We start from the raw sequence: 21257 nt of genomic DNA, 5'->3' as shown, positions 1-21257 counted from the left end.
TACCAAAAAATGTCCTCTCTGAGGACTCAGAGAGATTTCCTTGAGATTTAAGTACCAGGAATAGTTTTGTTTGCCCGAAGCTTATTTTATGAACACTTCTACACATGGTTTCTTTCTTTGTGTGGTCTGTAAAAGAAGCTCTAAGCTCAAGTATGAAAAACATTATAGTCTTTCTATCCTGGAAATCTCACCCCAAACTTATTTTCCCCATTGTGTTAGCTATTAATACTATTCTTACTTTCCTTTTGCTACTATTGCCGTTTTTTCTTTCCATGTGGTTTTCTCTGTGTTTTTAATAAGCTACTTCAAATCACTGAAAAGGGGGGTAAAGTGGAAATAAAAACCAAATGAATGTTGATGGTTCCCCCTGGGCTGAAAAAGTTTCAAGGTTTTGGTTACTATTTGGTTACCAACTCATAAAAGGATCAAATTCAGATCAAGAGATATAACCACTTACCTGATCTTTCACACACTCCACTGTGGCCCTACGCAGGGGTGTGATGTTGTAGGCCATAGTCTGTGCATTTTGGCCCAAGACACACAACTGGAACTTGACGCTCTCCCCTTTCTGTAGGCAATCCCCTTTGTTGGCCATCCCAACTATGCCAAATGGATAGACCTCACCTTTCATATCCCCTGTAAGGAGAAACAGGTACAAAGTCTAAAAGCTAATATTTCACGACAGCCCTCTGCTGATGGTCCTAATGAATTTTTAATTTGCTAAAAATATATTCACTAGGAAGATTTTTTTTATACCTAAGAAATTCTACTTTAAAGCTCCAATAAAATCCTGAAAGCTAAATACTACCACAAAAACAAATGAGAACTTGTAACTCATTATCACCTTACTAGCTAATGAACAGTTTTAAACCACATTTATGGGGAAAAAAAAAATAACACTAGCACTCACAATCTCATTACCTTTCAGCTTTTAAAGCTCTATGGGTTGCTAACATGATCCACTGGATTATCTTCTTCCCAAGTTCACAATATGAGCCAGTCAAAAACATTTCTGATCCATACCCGACTGGGCATTAAACAAGCCAGGCATAGGCAAAAACGCAAAATAGATAAATCATTTCTTGGCATTCCACTTCCTTTCTTTGTTCTGATTGTGGCTCCCTCAAACCTACAGTTACCTTTCTTCTAGATCAGGGCCCATCACACTTTTTCTTAAAGGGCTAGATAGTAAATATTTTAGTCTTGTAGGATCCTGTCTCTGTCATGATGACTCAACTTTGCTGTTGCAGTGAGAAAGCAGTCAAAGACAGTATGTAAACAGTCTTGGTTGTGTTTCAACAAAACTTTATTTATAAAAACAAGCTATCTTATTTGCTGAGCTCTGCCCCAGAGTAAAAAGTTGGCTGGAGGTCAGTGCAGGCTATGGATAAAAACCAGGCCAAAGAGTCCATCCAGATGCCTATCAGTTCCCCTGGATGGTGAATTCACTGAATCAACGAAGGTGGAAAAGAGGGGAAAAACGTTAGATGGAAGACGAAGCTTCAAAACTGGGAATGCTTTTAACCGTTCTCTTGATGATTATAGGGGGTAAGTGAAGATTTTCTTCTCAAAGTTACGGGAACTAAAAACTTTGAGATTTCCAATAGATCAAGTCATGCAGAAATACTAAAGACAGCTAGTCTGACTTAGTGGTACTAGCAGTAACCACTATTTATTAAACACTTATACTGATGCATATTTAATCTTTATAGAATATTCTGAGGTTGAAGATATTATCCTCATTTTAAAAATGAAGAAACTGGGGCTTCCCTGGTGGCACAGTGGTTAAGAATCCACCTGCCAATGTAGGGGACATGAGTTCAAGCCCTGGTCCGGGAAGATTCCACATGCCATGGAACAACTAAGCCCATGTGCCACAACTACTGAGCCTGCGCTCTAGAGCCCGTGAGCCGCAACTACTGAAGCCCACGTGCCTAGAGCCCATGCTCCTCAAAGAGAAGCCACCACTATGAGAAGCTCGTGCACCGAATGAAGAGTAGCCCCCGCTTGCCTCCTCTAGAGAAAGCCCGCGTGCAACAATGAAGACCCAAAGCAGCCAAAAATAAGATAAATTTTAAAAAAAAAAAAAAAACCAAAAAAAAAAAACCCCGAAGAAACTAAGCTAGTAAAGACTTAATTAATTTGACTTAGGTTGTATAGCTAGAAGTGGAAGAGCTGGTATTCAGATCTAGGTCTGTCCGGCTCTAAAACCCATGGTCTTATATTGGGTTAGCTGTATTCCTAAATAAAAGAGCTGTTCTCACCACCAAGTGGGGAAAAGTGACCTTTCTAGTCGCAGAAAACTCTAGGCTTAGAGATTTCAGGGAAGTTTCCTTTTCCACAAAACCTTGCTTTTAGACTATCAAATAGCCAGTGTTGAAGAATTAAGTGGATTGGGGGGTGGGAATGCAAAAGTAAATAAAAGGGTGCATGATACAGAGGAGGAAATGGGGCACTTTGATATTACCTCACGAGTTTAAGTTAGTTGCCCATACCCTCGTGGCCCTTTTAAGGATATGGTGTCACCATGGCATTAGTTTAAGACTGACTTGCTACAAAGTCAATTCATATTTGGAGATGTGTGTATTAGGGTACTGATTCTATTAAAAACAGGAATTTCTAAGAACCTCATGTAGTAAAGGAACATGTTCATCAAGGCTCACTTCCTTCTCTCAAATGACCTTCTCTTCCCCACTTTATGTTCTCCTATGACTCCTAGATGACACAAGATTTATTCCCTTTGTGAGCCAAGCTATCGTCTTTGGTTAGAATTTCAAATCCTCTCATCAACCCCATCATTATGGTAATTCTGCTGTATTAATCATCCAGTGTTCCCTACTAACACTTCTACTGCAAACTTATTTTATGCACAAAGTTGGTCTTTCTGGCGTTAATTGTTTGGGGTAAGGGATGACACCAGGACTCAGGGAGTTGTCAAAGATGGGGAGAAAAAGGCAGGAAATGAAAATGTAGGGGGCCTTGACCTAGAGAAAAGTAGTAGGATCCCCATGGAACCCTGGCTATTAAGTAACAGATACAGTAAACTTTTACAGGAGGCAAAAATGTTTATAGAATTGAACAGTTACTAGGAAATTCTGTTAATACTGATGTAAATAACCAGTGAATAACAGAGGAAAACTGCAAAGTTGTACTAAACCCAGCCAACTTGAATGTCTGATTATCAAACATTAAATGCATATTTTTAGTGTGAGATTTTGTTCTCAGTCTATTTCAGTATAACTCACCGTTAGTAGCTCACATATCAGCCATATGCTCCACAGCAGTCATTTGTTCACAACATAAACCCAGGCTGATCTCATTTCCAAGGGATATAAAAAAATAAAAACCAAGTATTGTGGGAATAAAATCACTTTTCCTTGATTCAGTTTTTAAGGAATTTGAAAATAACTGCCACCCTACCATATTTTAAAATCTTCGACGCACTCATCTGAAGGTAAGGCAAATTTCAAAACAATCTGATAGCGATGTTCTTACCTTCGTCCATGATCTCAATCATTCCTTGGTACTCAGTCTGTGTTGGATCGACACTCCTCAAGGGGCGAATGACTTTACCAGAGTAGATGGTGGGATCAGCTTCCTCAGTAATGCCATTCACTACAAAACAAAAGCATGTATACCTCTCCCTCAACAATTTTATTTAAACTCTATTGCATAGGACCAAAAAAAAAAGCGAACATTAACAGAACAAACGTTAACAGAGGGTTGGCTGGTTGCCTGCCAGTCCTGAAATGCAATACTTCTAAACTACTATTAAAATAAAGATGTTTAAAGACTTAATAAGTATACATATTTAAACATGTCTTGCTCTCTCACCTTTTCCACATGACCAAATATCACCTTTTTAGTGAGGCCTTCCTTGGTCTCTACAAGTATTGCTAACCCCAAAACTTATATACTTCCCCAATTTATTTTATCTTAGTATCTTTCTGAACGTACTATATCCGATATTTCACTCATCTTTTTTGCCAATCTGTCTTATTTCTTCACTGCTGTACCCCCAGTTTCTAAAACATTTATTAAACTGAATGAATGTTCTTAGCTCCCATTTCTCTAGAATAACACCAAGAAAAAGTATTATTTGGTGAGTTTACACGAAAGCCAAAAAAGTAAGTTGTAGGCCTTTTAAAAGTCAAAGATCCTAAATAGCAACGATTTCCTTAAGTTGCCATTATTCTTCACATTTAAACTCATTCTTCTCCAAAATCGTCTTCTAGAGGAATGCCTCCTCCCCCAATCCCATGGAGATTTATTATCTTGGGGTTATTTTTAAAAAGAGATATTGAACTGATAATAAACTCAAAGCAAATGACCTAGAAAATCTAGAACAATGGTTCTCAAACTTCAGTGTTCATCAGAACCACCTGAAGGATTTGTTAAAACAGACTGCCCATCTCCAAAGTTTTGGTAGGTCTGGGGTGGGGTCAGACAACTTGTATTTCTAACAAGTAGCCAGGTGATGCTGCTGGATCTGGGGATCATACCTGGAGAAACACTGATCTAGAACAGTAGGCTTTTCTCTCCCTCTCCTACCCTACCCCTCACCCTCCCTACCCAAAACATAGGCCTAATAATCAGAAGTCACAATTCATTACCTGAGTGTGTTTTGTTCACTTTTTCTGCACTGACTTTGTTGCCTTTTCCTTTGGACAAGCTGTACTCGACCATGTCCCCCAGTTCCAGGCTATCAACATCACCAGAGAACTCACTGCAGGGGAGGGAAAGGAAATGACATTTGCAAAAGTAATTACCACAAACATCAACAGTAGCAAGTACCCTTTATTTCTTCTATTATAATATTCATGGTGTGCTTACTTAAGCTGGATACTGTTTTAAGCACTGACTCATGTAATCTTCAGAAACATCCTATATGAAGAGGTACCATTATCCTCAGCTTCAAGATAATGAAACTAAGATGACAGGAGGTTATTTTCATTTGATAAAACTTACACAGGTACTAAGTAGCAGAGCCTGGATTCAAACTGGAACCGTACGGTTCTAAGAGCCCATGCTCTTAACCACTATACTATAACACCAAATGAAATATACAACTCTCTGGTAGCAACACATAAAACTGTATCTTTTAAAGCATTTTTTTTTTTTTTTTTTTTTTTTGCGGTACGCGGGCCTCTCACTGTTGTGGCCTCTTGCGTTGCAGAGCACAGGCTCCGGACGCGCAGGCTCAGCGGCCATGGCTCACGGGCCCAGCCGCTCTGCGGCATGTGGGATCTTCCCAGACCGGGGCACAAACCCGTGTCCCCTGCATCGGCAGGTGGACTCTCAACCACTGCGCCACCAGGGAAGCCCAAAACTGTATTCTTTTACTGAAGCAGAAAGGCTCCTATCCAATGTTCAAAGCAGGTACAGGTCTTTCTCTATCTTTTGACCACATGTTTTCTATACAGAGGTAGACGGTTAACTTTATATATTGCCAAAATTTCACCAATATGAAATTTGAGATTAAAAAATACATAACTACCCAATACTAATGTTTTTGACTCCAAAACCAAAGAATGGATTATGGAATTTAAGCTCTAAGTTCCTAAAAGGCATTCCTCACCTGTAATGGAAAAAGATTTCCTTATCATGATTGGCTGTTTCAATAAATCCAAAATTATCCTTCAAAGTTGCCACATAACCCAAGAGCCTCTTGGAGTTGGAATTACGACCTAGGAGTCGCACACAAGTTGCAATCTGCTGTCCAGGCCTCTGTTTGTCACTAATACTAAATTCAACCTGTGAAAAATAACGATGCTCATTAATATCATGTCATTTCACGCCAAGTGGAAATGACAACTCCCCCAGACCTTGCTTTCCACTCTAAATATCCTTTTTATAAATACTCTGATGGAACAGATATTCACCAGAACTATCACTTCTACTTCTCATTCCACTTTTCACAAGGATCAAGTTTTGCTCTCCAGTGTGTGTTCCTTATAGATTCTTAATTTCTCTAAAGGACGTCAACTAGAAAACCAGACATATTAAGTATGACAAAAATGAACAGCAATATAAAAACCTTTGGCGTGGTTTTATTTTGATAATGCTTCAGTGACTGTTTTAACTTTCTTACCAATTTTATTAATTTTATATAAGGTAATTGCTTTTGACATATCTAATGCTTAAATACTAACTCCTCAAAAAGCTTTAACAAAAAGCTTGCTAGACCCTGTTCTTATTGAATAAGCTGCTTTTAAATAGGAAGATGTTCATATATTAAGCTTGTAAGCACAAAAGAATGTTAGCAAAACTTGATAAAACTTAAAGAAACCATTTTTCAGGATTTATGATGAAGATGATAACCTTTAACCCTCCCCCCTCTCTCAAATAAACAGAATTATCTTGCCTTGTCTCCTATCTGAGGAGAATTAGATCCTTCCACATCCTTGGCTTGAAAAGCAATAGTCAATTTCACCCCACAGTCATCATAAGCAATAATACCATCCTCAGCCTCCTAAAGAAATAGTCAGAAAACAATGAAAAGAATCAAGAACCACCACCAAAAAAACAATATAAGCACAACTGCAATTATTACAGACTCCTGAGCCAAAGCACTGGTACAGCTGTAGAAATTTCCTACCTAGGGTTCTCTAAAATATGTATTTTTCGTATGAATAATAGATGGTCTTGCCTTTTAACCCAGGGCTGACTCAGTCTGCCTAATTTGGTCTTAAAGTCTTAACCTAATTTTAATGTTGAGGAGGGAACGCTTACTGACAATATGCCTATTCTATAGTGTTCACGGCCAATCAACAATCACCCCCACCCCAAAAAGAAGCCCTATCTTCCTGTCAAACTAATTAGTGTTTTATAAAGAAACCCTGAATTTTTCTCATCTGTACCTCTATTCAGTGAGGAATATCTTTTCCTCATTTATCTCCACCTATTAAACGTCAATGACTTAGTGAAACCATCCCAGATCCTGCCAGTTTAGAATTTTTGCCAAAGCTTTCTCATTGACCTTTTATAGCAATATTTAATATTGTTTGAATCACCTGTTTCTATACAATTCTTGTTATTTACTTAAGAGCAGAGGTCATCTTAGGGATAGCTTCATATTTACGGATTTAGTGGATTTTTCAATAAATGGAGTTCAAATGTGTGAACTGAGTCTACCAAAATTTCGAAGTTTTAAATTGCTTGGATGACAAGTACTATCATTTTAGATGAGTGATGCTAAACTGGGGGTGATCAGGGGACATTTGGCAGATTCTGGAGACATGTCTGGCTGTTGTACATGGGAAGAAGGAGAGATACTGACCTCTAGTGGGCCAGGGATGCTGCTAAACATCCCCAAATGCAAAGAACATCTCCCCACCCCCTCCCACTCAAAGAATTATCCAGCTCAAAATGTTAATTTTTTTTTTTTTTTTTTTGCGGTACGCGGGCCTCCCACTGCTGTGGCCTCTCCCGTTGCAGAGCACAGGCTCTGGACGCACAGGCTTAGCGGCCATGGCTCACGGGCCCAGCCGCTCCGTGGCATGTGGGATCCTCCCGGACCAGGGCACGAACTTGTGTCCCCTGCATCCGCAGGCAGACTCTCAACCACTGTGCCACCAGGGTAGCCCCCTAAAATGTTAATATTGATGAGATTAAAAACCCTGCTTTAGGTTAGTTCACTGTTAATATTACAGGGAATTCTGAAAGAGACAATACTCCATTATTGTGTGGACAGTGGTTGCCTTTAAGCAGATGAGGAATAAAGAACTGCAAAAATCATTTTGATTAAAACTTACCTTTTCTTTGCCTTTATTTGGGCTAGTGGTTTTAGGATTGGAAAAAGTGGCTTCTTTTTCTACGGTGCCCAGAAAACGATGATCTGAATGGGAGTGGAACGAAACCGTGCCCTTGGGAAGTTTTTTAATCCTAACAGCATGATTTCTTTGGGCAGAGAGCATATCCTACAAATGATAAACAAAAGTAACTTTAAAACCAAAAAAGGAAGGATCAAGAAAACCTCCCATACTTTTCTCAAAAACTACTCACAGGAACCACAGTAAACTCTACTTCATCTGCAATATGGAGCTGGTTCCCATCCAGAATTTCACTGAAGTGGAAGAACATACGAGCATCACGATCCACACATTTGATGAAACCAAAACCATCTCTCATGGCAGCAATTACACCCTGAAACCAAAACAATACTTTTACTGGCTGTGCAGATTGTCAAGACAACAACATTCAAGATTGGAAGTATCATCAAGTTAAATTCATTAGGAATTCTCTGTATTAAACAGCCAAATTTTGTACCCACATTTTAATTTTTCCACTTAAATACAAACTCATTGATTTCAATAAAGTAAATTAATCTCTAAGCAATTGCCTGAGACTCCCCAGATGCTACTTCTTGGCCAACACGCACTAGAAAAATTATCATTTTTAAAGTAAATGCATACAACATATTCCATTTAATTTTCAATTCTGTGAAAAATATTGTTTTACAAGAAGAGGAAACTGAGGTTGAAAGAGGTTAAGCAATTTTCCCAAAGCACACAGCTAGTAAGTGGCAAAAACCAGGATTCCAAATAATGCCCAAGCTTTATGACACTGTAACTTCCAGAAATTAAAAATCTACAGAACAATACTCCAAATACCCCAGAAGTCAACTAAAGGCAACTCTCTAATCTCGACTGCAAAAATTTCTGAGTTTAGGCACAGGAGGACTTAAGATTTAGGTTTGAAAAATAAATGAAGTTCTATCCTCATGTTTTTTTCCTTCATACTAAATTATCAGCTCTGTAAGGGCATTATATCCAGAGTAACTGGCACATGGCAAGTACTCAAAATACAATTATCAACCCACCAATGACTTACATATTTACATATTACAGAGATGATTATTATTTTTTTTGCGGTACGCGGGCCCCTCACTGTTGTGGCCTCTCCCATTGCGGAGCACAGGCTCCGGACGTGCAGGCTCAGCGGCCATGGCTCACAGGCCTAGCTGCTCTGCGGCATGTGGGATTCTCCCAGACCGGGGCACGAACCCCTGTCCGCTGCATCGGCAGGCGGACTCTCAACCACCGCACCACCAGGGAAGCCCATCCTCTCCAGATTTTAATTCTACAATTTTCTCTCATCTATTTCAAGGTAACTGGCAGAGCTAAGTGTCAAACCCAGATTGACTCAAGTGTCTGTGTTCTCAATCACCTTAATAAGGTAATTGCCCAATATTGTCAAAACTCAAAGAATTTTCAATACCATATTACAAACTTGACTGTAACATTGCCCTGCCGCCTCCAAGACTGGGTAAGTATCTAATAATACCCAACACTTACCATTTCTCTAGCTTCATTAGTGAACTGAAATGTATTTGACAGAACTTCTATGTTGGTTGCTCGTTCTAATTTGTCACGACGGTCTGTTGAAATATTAAACCTAACATGGTCGCCTTCCAGCAGGGTCACCTTGGATTTCGTATCTTTGTCTCCAAAGGGAAGTTCTTTAGGAATCACAAAATCAACTTTGATGCGTCCTGGCAATGGGTCATTCTGAAGAAAAGGAAAAACTATTTTAGCTGGAGATTTCTCACCCTTCCTAGTTCCAAGTCAAACAAGAAGAACACACAGCAAACCCATTTTATAACAGATAGCTCCCTAAAGAAAAAAAAGGTGTTGATAACATAAGTCCAATTTGAAAGGTGTTCTATGGTCACATGACACAACCATAAAATCATGATACTGCAGTTAAGATCCTGCACTCTGATACTGAGAGATTTTATTTAAGGAAAAGAATTTCAGTCTTTTATGTTCTACATTTCCTCAGCAATGACACCACTGGTCTCATCTCTTCACCCCACCCCACCCCCACCCACCAACAACAGGAAAAAAAACCAAACTGGGATGCACGCATGCACACATGAATTTTTTCCCCAATCTAACCAGTATTTTTTTTGCCCCCTTCTCCATATCACCCAGTTTAAAAAAAAAGAAAGAAAAACATATTCATGGATGTACCAATGGTTTCTCATATAGTTTAATTACACACATAAAATACTTAACTGCTCCACTGTCACAAAATTACATTAATTGAAAGTAATAAAACTTCTGTATACCATACCGTATTATTCTATTACTGATGAGGTGTAAGATGACTCTTCTGAAAAAATACTATTTACCTGGGTTTTACTGGGTACTTTTGGGATAACTTTGGTTACAGTTCCTTCAAAATGTTCAATGCTGATATCTTCAAAAATGACTGTTCCTTGAGGCAATAGTCTGACATCTGTTGCAACTTCTTTACCCTAAATCAGAAGGGAGTGCAGAGGGCGAGGGGAACCATGTCACTTTAAGTGTTTCCTAAAATTTTAACTCACTACTTATCTTAAAAGAAGGCCAAAGATCAAGTTATTCAACTATCTTATCTTACATTTCTGTCCTTGATTGTGAATTCCACGTCATCTCCAGGCTGCAAGGTTTCTAAGTCACCCTTAAATTCACTATAGTGAAAGAATATCTCCTTTACAATATCACCTCTTTCAATAAAACCAAACGCATCCTAAAGCCAAACAAATATGAAGAAACAGCAGGAATATTATGTACTATTCAGTGCACATATTTATGACTACAATTTACAATCAATAAGCCTTTTCACAAAATTATACTCCAGTGGAAACAATATTACTTGATAAAGTCTAGTATTAATTAAATGGCCCATTTTAAAGAACATAATTAGTAACCAAGGAATTTTAAGAGATTACTTCTGACATTAACAATTAAATATTTTTAAAGGAAATATAAAGAGGAAAAACAAAAGGCTTGGGTTTGAAAGACTTAAAGCGGTCAAAGAAAAAACTAAAGTTTCTCAAATCTGATCGACACTTACCTTCATGGCACAAACTACTCCCTGACAGCGAGCTTGTTTCTTTTTCAACAGCATAATATTACGAGCACTTACAGCACCAGTACTAGAACAAAAGAATCGGGTGGGGACGGTGGGGACCAAAGAGGGGTGAAAAATGCATTGGCTTGGTTAGACATGATGAGTTTAGAGAAACAAACTAGTTTTCTGAGGCCTCAGGAATTCTGTATCATCATTAATATAAGGTTTTATAATACATAATCCTTTTCATATGGCTTCACGTGCAAAGGACTTCTGCGCAAACTCCCTAGCCTTTTAAATTGGGCACACATATATGGCATTGTTTCTCTCAGACTGCTGAAATAAGGCCACAAATTGGTTGCAACCAGATGGGGAATGCTAAAGTTTTAGAAAGGCCATCACGTGAACAAACACTAAGTAGGTATTACGTACTGCAAACAAAGGTACAGGGGATAAAGAGATAAATAAGAGATAGTCCTGTTTGCAATGAATACTGAATTTACTAGCTATCCCATCAATTATTTCTGATTAAACAGTCATAAAAGAAACATGAGTAAATGCAGTGATTACAGGAGATATCTGCTATGCTTTAGAAAAGTTCAGGACTTCCCTGGTGGCCCAGTGGTTAAGAATCCGCCTGCCAATGCAGGGGACAGGGGTTCGAGCCCTGGTCCGGGAAGATCCCACATGCCATGGAGCAACTAAGCCATGTGCTGCAACTACTGAAGCCCGCGAGCCTAGAGCCTGTGCTCTGCAGCGAGAAGCCACCACAATGAGAAGCCCGCCACTGCAACGAAGACCCAACACAGCCATAAATAAATAAATAAATTTAATTTTTAAAAGAAGAGTGATGTTCACCTCCATTGAAAACAGACATCACATGTTGCTGCAGCAACAATGTAAATCAGATTTCCTTTTAAAGATGGCACACACAGTGTAAGATGCAACAGTATTTGTTGGTGGTGTTTATAAGATCTGCAGACCAACTAATTACTTCCCTTAATTCTTCATGGACAAATTGTCACCCAACTGTGCTTTTTTTATTTCAAAAATTTAACAGACTAACAAAGACACTGGAAAAATCCTATTTGCTCTTGCAACTTACTACAATGAAAAGGCTTTATTTAGAGCCAGATTGGGATTCAAACGTCAATTTAAAAGCTGTATGACTTTAGGCAAGTTACTTTATGAGAACATACCTCATTTTACAGATGAAGAAACTTACCAGATGAGGCTGTTCTGAGGATTAACAACTGTACATAAAATATTTAGTACAAGTTCTTAGCACATTCAAGAACTTATTAAGATTAAATAAAGCCCTTTCACTGGTTCCCCATCCACCTCTAACTCAAGCCCTATTCCCAAGTTTCCTAACTTGACATTAAATTGAGGCCTCAGACTAGCACTACTAATATCAATCTACAACTCAATCCAATTCCTTCTAGTCTTACAAGAGGTAAGGTTCAAGGCTAATAATTCTGCACACTCTTGGGACTTTTCTTTCTGTACTGCCATTCAAAGTCCATTCCCAGCACTTTCTCCTGTTTTTAACTTCCTTCTGTACTTGTATCTGTTTCTCCCACTCCAAAATAAAAATCATCATCCCTGGGCTTTCTTAACTACACTTTCCTTAACTGCTTATGCCAATGAATTCAACAGCTCTATCTCCTGTCCATAACTAGCTTGTTCAGATCTATATACGCAACTACATATTTAATATCTTCCCCCAAAGACACCTCAAATTCAAAATGCCAAAATAAGCACAATTCTTCTCCCATCCTTAATACTTTCTGCTGTACCTCCTTAGTCCAGTTAATGATCATCATCTGCCCAGTAGCCCAAGCCAAAAAAAAATGGCATTTGGGACTCCCTTTCCCTTAGTTCTAATACACATCCCTATCTAAAAAGTTATAAAATTTGGTGATTTTATCTTCTCAATGTGACTTGACTTTTATACCCAAACACCCCTGACCTGTCTATACTACACCCTCATCTTTCATATTAATTTTCATAACTCTGCCTCTAGTCTATAGCATCCCTACTCTCCAAAAGCCTACCGTTTCCACCACTTCCAACAATAGAAACCAATCACACTTCCCCATTTAAAATCCTTCAAAGACACCTGTGACGAATGAATAAAGTTCAAACTTCATCTTTCCATGATCCAGTCAATTAAATCAACTCCAACTTTTGGCCTCTTCCCCCATGGTACTTCCTCTATCCAGAATGTTTTTCTCATCTCCCTAGTGACTTCCTCGTCTTAAAGCGCACCTCAAGCACTGCTGCTATGGCAAAACCTTCACTGATCTCTAGAATAGTTCCTTGAAAGTTCTGACCATGTTTTAATTATCCTCCTATCTCTGACACCCTGCATAGTGCCTGTCATAGAATTGACGCTCAAATGCTTAGCTGATGAATAAAAATTTAAAAGATCATGAAAATTATCCAGATTTACAAGTTAGGTTTTTGACTTGCTTCAAATTTCTTATTGTAAAAGGAAAACAAAAACAAAAACAAAAAAACAAACCACTTAGGTGGGAAAAAAGAACTTACTGTTTATTGTTATCAATTACAAAGTTTATTTTATCTCCAGTTTCCAGCTGAACATTCCCTTCAACATCTTCAGGGGTGTAAGTCAGATAAAACACTTCCTGTGAATTAATAAGGTATTATTACTATACTGGCAGGATGCATGTTCAGTGTATACTGTGATTTACTTTGTTAAATACTTCTTAAACTGGCATTTAAAGCCAAATTTCTTAAAATTAAATGCCTTTTGACAAGCACATAGTTTATTCACATAAACACACTTCCCCTCCAAGGTGCTGATGACTTCTGCGAGTCCACAGCTGAGCAGCAATCCAACTTCAAAAAGCTTACACATGTGGAAGCATTTGCCCAGAGGCTGTAGTTACATTTCAAAAAAAACAATTTTTATATAAGGCATTCCAAACAAAAAAGCTGAGTTAGTGCTTAAAAGGAACCAGAAAAAAGATCCCCTCCCACAACCCCCAAAAAAAGCGAGTAAAAGAAGCATTTTACCTTAATGTTCTAACTAAGGTCACACTTGGGCAAGCTAAGACACTTGGAAGTCCTATGGATTTTTTTCTTTTTAGATTTTTTGATAATGCTGCACTCGAAGCCTCTTCAAAACCAAATTTTAAACTGATTTTTATCAACTGCAGCTTACGTTTTCTATTTTGAATTTTAAAGTACGCTTATAGATCACATGGTGGATCAGGCAAAGGTTTAAGAAAAATACACAAGTTTACCCCATTACGTTCGTAGCATACACTCCCTGTTGGACTCTGACCCGGGGCAGCTGGAGATTTACTCTCTAAGTTGTGAGGAACAGCGCACACAACCTACCAGTCAAAAAAAAAAAAATTTCCATTGCTAATCATTTCAGGAGCAGCACTGTGCAATATAAACTGAATTTTAATATCCTCTATACTATACAAAGGGATACATTTTGATATGATCCACAAGAGGATGTCATGCTGCCAAGTTTCAAACTTACAGTACATAAGCTGACTGTAAGTATAGACTTAGGGTTATATGTAAAAACCCAAATTGAGTCTTGACCAAATTTTTATTTCAGGTCAAGAAATGCCAGTGCTTCTGATATAATTTTAAAATAGTAACTTTTATATACTATAGCTCTCTTGCGTGCAAACTGAGGAGATGGGGAGAATCTTCCTTTTCTAATGTGAAAGATATGCAAATGCAGGGCCCTAAGAAAACATAAAGCATCTAAGTCACTAACTTGTCCATTAATTCGTTCTTCAGGGAGGATTTCCTGTTTTATCTTCACCAGTTTAACAGCAATGGGCTTCCCAGTCCGCCGGTCAGATGATACTTCAAATTCAACATCATCTAAAACAAAGAGAGTGTTGTGTTTGATGGACTAATTTTGGCCAAATGGTATCTCACTTTCAAGCTAAACTTAATGAGGCATTTGAGTTTCCTTAGACTGGTGATTCTTAAAGTGTGGTCCCTGCATCAGCAGCAGCATCACCTGGAGTGTAGCAGAAATGCAAATTCCCAGGCCCTACTCCAGACCCACTCCAAAACAAATTCTGGGCATCACGTACAGTAATCTGCATTTTAACAAGCCTTGTAGGTAATTCTGATACACACTAATGTTTCAGAACCACTGCTTTAGACTAAGCTAGCCATATCTTAGTTTTCATGGCACCTACACATACTACAGCTGATGCAATGTAATGATGAGATTTGGCAAGCTTCCCCCCTCACCCCCAAAATCCCTCTATACCCTGAGTTTCTTCATCTGTAAAATGAGGATTAACCAAAATTAACACTCTTGTACAGTTTAGAGTATTTGGTATGCCAAATATTCATGTAACTATTGTTCTTTTTTCTCAAAGATATTTTAAAAAAACACACACTGAGACCTTGTAACTTCAGTCCTTTAATAAGCCACACATTTTCACATGTGAAAGTAATTTCTATGTTGTCAGCCAAAATGAATTTCCACATAGTCCAAGTGGTGACATGGTAAGAGTTATTTCTTTCAGGTACTACTCAAACTAGTACCTGGCAAAATAATTAAAACTAACATTATAAAGTTTAATATTTTCACTGGCATAAAATCTAATATATAGCCAAACAGTCATTATTGGGGGAATAACAATTAAATATACCAAGTGTCTATTTAAAAAATATTCAAAGATATCTTTAATCAATAACTCTTTCATCCCTCAAAAAGACTATCACCACAACAAAAATCAGGATTCTGCTAATTTATATAAACAAACTTCAGTAATTGGTACAATTAAAAGGCCAAAAGCATAACACTGTCATGAGTAAGTTGATATGCAAGATAAATTTGTGATTAGTTTTATAAAAAGGAGAACCAACAGATTACCTCCTACTTTTAAGTCCTGCAGGTTGCCATTATACTGTGAACAGTGGAAGAAAAGTCTAGCTTGACGTTCTGAACACTGAATAAATCCATAAGAGGTTAGCAGTTTTTCAATAACCCCAGTTTCACGCAGTGCTGCTGAAGTACCATTGGGGTACCCATTATGCCCATTGTTGTGGAGAAGATTTGGATCAAAGCTCATCTGTTTTAAAAAGAGAAAGAACTCAATACATACAGATCTGTATATTACCTCCATAGCTTACTATAAGTCTGATTAACAAATCACTGAATTTTCGTATAACTGATTCACTTTGTTATAAAGCAGAAACTAACACACCATTGTAAAGCAATTATACCCCAATAAAGATGTTAAAAAAAAAAATCACTGAATTTTTAACATAAAAAGGCAAATAAAGGTAAAACAACAAATAAAGGGAAGATTATGTGTTTTTATTACTGAAATGTTAATTTAGCTAATAAAACATTTCAGAGGAAGTAATTCAAATTATTTTGGGGGAACTGCCCCAATTCATGGTAGAATTTTCACTTACCAAACAAATAGAATTTCTGGAGTTTAAATATTAAGATAAAGTAACTATATAAGGAAAAGCTGCCTTTACATTAAATTTAAATTACTAAAACAACAGTATCAGAACAAAGGTAACTACTATTCAAGAGATGGAAACCGAAACTACCAGGACATTTCATTAAATTTATTAATACTTATTTTGAAACGTAAATAGAAACCTTGATGCTATTTGGTAAGCCGTGCATCTTGAAGGCAATTATTTAAGTTAGTAGAGATTAAAACAATAAAAGAAACTTTCCATGCAATACTTATTTCAAACTAGAAAATACATGCATGCTCAGGTCCTTTAATGGAAGACGACTCAAAATAATGAGTTAGAAAGCAAGAGTTTTCTAAGAACTCCAAGACAACAAAAGCTCTTCAATCCTAAAAATCTTCAATCACTTCACAGGTACAATTAAAGAAATCTTTTCACCTGTTTTCAGACAGTGAAATCTCTAAATACTGTCATTTGTTTCTATGGTCAGATAAAGCAAAATAAAACATTCTTTAGTAAACAGAAGGGCTATTTATTTAAATGCAATGCACTGGGACCTATTTAATCATCAGATACTGTCTATCACATTGGATATTTCATTTTATTTAAGTGAAGCATGAAATAGGACAAAATCCCTAGGAAAGGTTAGGTCTATAATTGATTTACTATAGCAACATATCCACATCTTTATACCTAGTTTTAGACCCTTTCATTGAAAATTTGACCTATAAACATTTTCATTTAAGTTTGACGTTGGGCAAGTAAAAAAATTTTTCATCAGGAAAAAAAGATGACTGAAATTCTAAAAAGATAAACCCAAGTTTTAAGTAAACACTGGGTGGGATAGCCAAATCATGCAAATCAAAGCCATCACATCTGTAGGTGGTTAAGTTCTAATTCATTCATGCTAGACACTCTTTTGTGTCGGATGTGTACTAACTCATTTAATTTTTACAAAAGCCCATGAGGAATATTGTCCCAATTTTACCAATTACGAAACAGACATTGAGATTAAATGACTTGCCAAAGTCAAATGACAGAGTTGAACCAAGAAGGTCTACCTCTACAATACTGACTCGAAACTAGGGCTTCTCAAACTGAAGTTACCCAGTGATCTGGTTAAAATACAAAATCTGATTCAGCGGCAGGGGTTTGAGATTCTCCACTTCTAACAAGCTCCCAAGGTGATACCAATACTTCTGATTCTTGGACACACTTTGAGTAGCAAGGCCTAAACTACTAAACTTACCTTTCAAGATTCAAGGTGAAGGAAATACTTAGGGAAGTTAGAAAGTGAGTTTGCAGGGTATTTCAATCAAACTGAGTGGCCCTTCTGAGTCATGCTCTTAACACAAAGAAAAAAGCTGGGATGACTGCTTCCCTGACTTACAGATCTCTGATACGTGGGGGTCCTCTTTTGTTTTTTAGTCCCAGATGAGGTAGAAGATGAAGATAAAGGTAAAGAAAGTGAAGGAGGGGCTGTAGGAGGGGGATGAGGATCTGATGACACAGTAAAAACGTTCTCCATCTCAAACAGCTGTGATAACATAGCACAATGTTTACAACTATGATCAATAACAATTTAACACACATTTGACAGTCAACCTGTATATCTTTACATTTATCACTAAGTTACTTCAGCAAAATATAATTCATTTAATCAGATTTCTATCAACAAAATAAATTATAGCATTAACACTAAACGGTCAAACTGAAATGTATTTTTTAAAGCACTTACTTAACCCCTAATCCATAACATTTACAATTTTAAAAATGCCATAAGGACTCTGGTGGTTGCTACAGCAAGACAACTGAGACCAACTTCTTCTCAATATCCCACAACTTTACACAGAATCCAATATTCTCAATCACTTGTCTCCCTCAAGTAGGGTACACACAGGATAATCTAATGGGGTGTAGGAAGATAATATCTGAATTAGAATATATATATTTGGCCAGAGATAAAAACTAGCTTTTACAAATGGTTATTATGTATTTATAGAAGAGGCCTTGCTGAGTTGATATGTCAGGTCGTATCACATGTCATACATTACTTAAGTACTCTGAGGAAAGAGTGGAGAACCTCACAAGAGATTGACAATGAAGCCCTCGTTCATTTACTTTCAGCATATTAAAGTTTACATCTCTCCAATTAAGTGTACATATTTAGCTATCTAGTTTAACTAAACTGTCCTCACAAATAGACAAACTGTTGAAAAAGATTCCCACAGAAGAATCTTAGAAGATAATGCTAATAAAGCAAGCAAAGGCAGAGAATTGGGAGCCAGCACTTCTAATCCTAGTATTAGTTCTTATACCTCCACATTATGAAATAAATGACCATCTAATGAGATCTGACAAGTCTGACAAAACATTAAGATCAGGACTATGATACAAACTTATACCAGTATCAATAAAACATAAAATGCATACTGTCCCTCAGATATTAATTCATGATAGTATAAAGTTTTTAAATTAAACACTTATAAACTAAGCATCCAGATATATGTATTTCTAGTGGGGTTGAAAAGTTTCTACACTGTTAACAGGTACACTATTTTCACAATATTGCTTATTTCACCTTTGTCCTATTTGTACCACTGCTTCACAATGCAAATGGAGCAGTATAATCACACGATTTATAAATATATACACGTACATACTGACATACATGCTCTTCTTGTTAAACAGTATGATCAAATTAATTTGAAGACCACTATTCCACCATCACTGACTTAGACCATGACTTTCAAGCTGTGCTTATTTCATGTTTAGACTAGTTCTTACCGCCATACAAGTAAGAACACAATGATACGATCTGTAATACATAGGCCAGGAAGCTGCAAAAACCACATTCTCAAGTCTCGCAGTCCTAGTAGTCCTAGCTGAAGGTAAGAGGTAAGACTCACGTTTTTCTCACCCTAAGGGAAAATGAACCAGAATGAGAAGGGACTAGAGCTATCATTTCTTTCTAAGACTAAACTATTCCCACAAGCGTACTGGAATTTAGGCTATATTGCTCATCTCATCTCACCTTTAGATGTGCACATCAAAACAGAATTGAACCAGAACCTCTCCTTTCTCCTAGCACCTTTCCTGACTTAAGTATTTTTCTCTAGCCTTTATCTAATTTGAGGGCTACTTTTTAAAAAGGGAAACCCATATATCACTCAAGCAACTTTAGATAAGAATTCCTAAAAGAATTCCTAATAGTTCAGCTAAATAGTTCAGCTAAATTTTTTTAAGAATTTAAAAATTCTTCCTAAAAGAATTCCTAATAGTTCAGCTAAATTTTTTTAAAACCAGCACCATCAAAACTTTAAAGAAGCACCATTAAACAAAAGTGATGTTCCTTAAAAAACAAAACAAACAAAACCACCAAACAATTACGTAAAAAGAGAAATCCAATGGAAAAAGTAGACAGCTCAACAACAGATGCTTGTTTATAAAAAATTAACTAAAGACAACATCAAAAAAGGGGGGTGGTGGTGCATGAGTATGTAAATGTTACTTGGCTTTTTTTTAAACAGGGGGAAAATCAATTTAGTTGCTCATCTCACAGTATACAAAAAATATATTCTAGATGAACTGTGTTAAATGCCTTAACAAATATTAAATAAAAATGTACGCGTTTATAAAGTTTTTGGAAGGGGGGACTTTCTAGGTTTAAAGTCAATAGAAAAAGACGCCAAGGGAAAGGATCAATATTTGATTACATAAAAAGTAAAAGCTTTTATACTCAAACCTAAAGAGAACAAACGCAAATGTAAATATATGAGTGTATCATTAAAGAATTTAAGCAAATCAGTAAGAATTAAACTACCAGAATATAAGCTCTATGAGAGCAGGGGCTTTTTGTTCAAAGATAAATCCCTAGTGTTAGACAGTGCTTGGCACATAGTAAGCACTCATTTGCTGAATTATGGAAAGACATTAAGACAAATAAGTCTTAAAAGATCATTCATTAAACACAAAACATATGAACTTCAATTCTAGCAAGCAAAAATTTAGATAAAACAAATTATTCATTTATCAGATTATCGAAGATAGATTTAAAAAATTGAGAAAGTAGGTTAAGAACAACATGCTAATATATTTTCATGGTGGCAAACTGGTGCAATCTTTCTGAAACACAGTTTAACCACATGTACCAAAATGTGGAGGTGCTTTCCTTAATAATTCCACTGCAGGAAACTTATCATGGGGAAATGTGAAATGTGGACAAGGCTTTATGCACAAATGTGTTCATTAAAATGTTTTAATAACAAATTCCCGGAAACAATCTAAAGTTTCATAGTCATTTATATAATGACAAAAATATTTCTATAATATAATTTCAACTGTATTTTAAAAAGCAAAGACCAGGAAAGTCTACTTCAATACTCCCAGACAATGTAACACTTAGATGGTGTTCTAAGTGCACAGAGCTAAAATTGATAAATGGGAACAGAACTCAGTACTCACTCCATGGCTCACATTCTTAACCACTGCTTTATACGCTAAACCAGAACTCGAATGCCTACAATGCATCAGCACTGTTCTAGGTTCTACATGTATAGTAGTGAACACAGCAGACGAATACCCCCAACACCAAGTTTAGACTTTCTACTCTTTTCTATGTATTTGTTTTTAAATCAGAAAGTCATTAACGGGACTTCCCTGGTGGCGCAGTGGTTAAGAATCTGCCTGCCAATGCGAGGGTCACGGGTTCGATCTCTAGTCCGAGAAGATTCCCACATGCCACGGAGCAACTAAGCCCGCGAGCCGCAACTACCGAGCCCTCGGGCCTAGAGCCCATGCTCCGCAATGAGAAGCCATCACATCGAGAAGCCCGCGCACTGCAACAAAGAGGAGCCCCTGCTTGCCGCTCGCTGTAACTAGAGAAAGCTCACACGCAGCAATGAAGACCCAAACATGGCCCAAAAAATTTTTTAAAAATCATTAACAATGATTTTTTTTTTTTAAAA

General features: G+C 37.2%; 1 protein-coding gene across 6 annotated transcripts in view; it reads right to left on the bottom strand.

The window, feature by feature from the left end:
* CSDE1 (cold shock domain containing E1) overlaps positions 1-21257 on the bottom strand; it is a 36071-nt gene that overhangs the window by 2955 nt on the left and 11859 nt on the right. Inside the window, exons 3-18 of one of the 6 annotated variants that reach the window (XM_049710163.1) lie at positions 17681-17827; positions 15728-15926; positions 14606-14715; positions 14112-14204; positions 13393-13490; positions 10843-10924; positions 10387-10515; positions 10136-10261; positions 9297-9509; positions 8005-8145; positions 7755-7919; positions 6365-6472; positions 5579-5754; positions 4614-4726; positions 3496-3615; positions 458-636 (exon numbers count right to left, since the gene is read on the bottom strand). In XM_049710163.1, coding sequence (XP_049566120.1) covers positions 458-636; positions 3496-3615; positions 4614-4726; positions 5579-5754; positions 6365-6472; positions 7755-7919; positions 8005-8145; positions 9297-9509; positions 10136-10261; positions 10387-10515; positions 10843-10924; positions 13393-13490; positions 14112-14204; positions 14606-14715; positions 15728-15926; positions 17681-17818 — 2190 coding nt within the window. In that variant the 5' untranslated portion in view covers positions 17819-17827. Of the gene's footprint in view, positions 1-457; positions 637-3495; positions 3616-4613; positions 4727-5578; positions 5755-6364; positions 6473-7754; positions 7920-8004; positions 8146-9296; positions 9510-10135; positions 10262-10386; positions 10516-10842; positions 10925-13392; positions 13491-14111; positions 14205-14605; positions 14716-15727; positions 15927-17680; positions 17828-18028; positions 18197-21257 lie in introns of all 6 variants that reach the window. The other 5 variants (XM_033436017.2, XM_049710166.1, XM_049710165.1 and 2 more) reach the window with 5 other exon arrangements.

This window comes from Orcinus orca, chromosome 1 (assembly GCF_937001465.1).
Source record: "Orcinus orca chromosome 1, mOrcOrc1.1, whole genome shotgun sequence".
In the NCBI taxonomy this organism is placed as follows: Eukaryota; Metazoa; Chordata; class Mammalia; order Artiodactyla; family Delphinidae; genus Orcinus; species Orcinus orca.
The sequence above is the reverse complement of the archived record's forward strand: the minus strand, read 5'-3'. Positions and strand labels throughout refer to the sequence as shown.